At 51.9% G+C, this 2,182-nt stretch overlaps 1 protein-coding gene across 1 annotated transcript; it reads right to left on the minus strand.

The window, feature by feature from the left end:
* Positions 1–495: 495 nt before the first annotated feature.
* On the minus strand, positions 496–1,928 carry LOC123447244 (LOB domain-containing protein CRL1-like). Its single transcript, XM_045123829.1, has one exon. The coding sequence runs from the start codon at positions 1,845–1,847 to the stop codon at positions 993–995; it is 855 nt and encodes a 284-aa protein (XP_044979764.1). The 5' UTR covers positions 1,848–1,928; the 3' UTR covers positions 496–992.
* Positions 1,929–2,182: the final 254 nt, after the last annotated feature.

Below are 2,182 nucleotides of genomic sequence, written 5' to 3' on the forward strand. Positions count from 1 at the left end.
TGTACGTTATTCAAGCATATAGAAAAAAATGGCACTACCTCACAGTTATGTTCTTAATCACCCCACCCACTTTGAAGGGACAAGAAACATATAAAAACAAGAACAATAATATGATCTTGGTGCATATCAAATAGTCTAGAAGAAAAACTCAGAAATAATTTCTACAAAATTGTACTGGAAAAAAGACATGCATTTGGCAATATTAATTTAGAGGGTCCGTCTAAGCATGATTACGTCAAAGGATTAAGCAGATCATGATTAAGGGTTGTATACTGCAGCATCATCGCATGTAAAAAAGCTAGCTATATATACTACTCTCGCGAGTAAAATGTATAGATTATACCAACATGTACTACTTCCATATCAGATCCATATAGGAATCTATGGAAAGGCAGTACAAGATATATAGGTTCCGTAAAAGAGTTGGATCAAGAGCTAGCTAGTCAATGAAAACAGTTGTATAACTGGAGTTTCCACATGTGCGGCCATTGAATCAGCTTGTCTATCACTATATCAGCTGTCCATCACTGCCTTCTAGCTTCTTCTGATATTGATCTCTTGGCAATACATACACATTTCTGGCATGACAAGTCGAATCATATACAGAATACTACTGCAGTTACAACTATACAGAACAGAACTCAGACAAGATAACTTATTTCCAACCGGCCAGAAATATACATAGCATATTGATCATACCAAGAAGCATTTTTGCTGTCTAGTCAACTAGGTTTCTGCGGTGATCGTGTATCGATCCAGCAGTGAACTCTCACAGCAACCCATCTACTAGGATTATTACTAGCTGGCTGGCTAGGACGACTAGAACCTGAGCACGATTGATCGATCGACGTAGACTTTAACAATTGCATATATATTGCCCAACTCAAACTCTCAAGCCCAAAACATGATCAGGATTCAGGAAATCATCGTCGATCGATCGAGGAGTATATCTTGTGATATATTAATTCTGCGCTAGCTAGTTGTAGTGGTTCTTACGAGCGATTAAGGTAAGCATACGCCACGCTCTGCAGGTCCTCGCAGTCTTGGTACCCCGACGACGACCTCCACCCGCTCTCCTCCGTCCCGAACGACGACTGGTCCGCCGCCTCGAAGGCCGCCGCCGCGGCATGCCTGTCGTCGTCCGACGCCGACTGTTCGAGCGCGTGGTACATCATGTAGTCGGAGGCCGCCGACCCGGACAAGAGCGCGGTGATGGAGTCGTGCCCGGCCACGGCGCCACCATTGCCGCCGTACGCGCACTGCTGCTGCGCGGCCGCGCCGTTGCCGTTGTACCATTGGTAGGCGCCGTGCCCGTACTGATCCGCCGCGCCGCCTCCCACGTAGCCCTTGACGTCGTCCTGGTGCTGCTGCATCCCTTGCGGCGCCGGCGGGGCGTGCGCCTTGAGCGAGGCGAGCTGCGCCTGCAGGGTCATGACCTGCTGCTGGAGCGCGAAGATGTGGGCGACGCAGCCGTAGACGGGGTCGCGCAGCCGGGCCTGCGCCTCGTAGGAGACGGTGACGGCGGCCTCGGCGCGGTCGGAGATGGGCAGGTGCGCCAGGAGCTTGGAGACGTTGCTGGCGCCGAACACCTTGTGGATGGCGGCGAAGTGCGCCGCGCCCTGCTCGTGGCAGAAGTAGGGCGCGAAGACGCACCCGCGCGCGCACTTGCGACGCAGAAACTTGCACGCCCCGCACGGCGAACCCAGTCCCGTCATGCTCATCAACCGATCGGTGATGACCGCTGGATCGCTCGGCGGCCGACCTGATCGTTGTTGTCTCCGGTGCTGCGGTGATCGCTGCTGCTGCTGCTGAGGATGGTTGGGGTGCAATGGCCGGCCGAGCGCCATTGCTTATAAGGAGAGGGAGGGAGGAAGAGCGCATGGTTGGGGATTAGGGCCTGAGGGAATAAACAATTCCGGCGTGTCGCCCCGGTGGCCAACCGCCTCCATTATTTTGAGCTTCCAATGGCGCGCTCGCCTCTTCCGCCAAGTTTTGCCATCCCATTTTCTGTAGGTGCACTAATACTATACCACTGCTGCCAATCCCAAGAGAAGGACAAGGCACAATGGGGCTAGGTCATCCGGGCGCAATTATGCATAACTTTTGCTCGTGTTTCTAGTCTACTTCTTTCTTTTGGGGAGTTGTGTTTTTGGTTTAGTTGTTATCGTGACTGCTTGCCCGT

The sequence above is a fragment of the Hordeum vulgare genome, chromosome 4H, assembly GCF_904849725.1.
Source record: "Hordeum vulgare subsp. vulgare chromosome 4H, MorexV3_pseudomolecules_assembly, whole genome shotgun sequence".
In the NCBI taxonomy this organism is placed as follows: Eukaryota; Viridiplantae; Streptophyta; class Magnoliopsida; order Poales; family Poaceae; genus Hordeum; species Hordeum vulgare.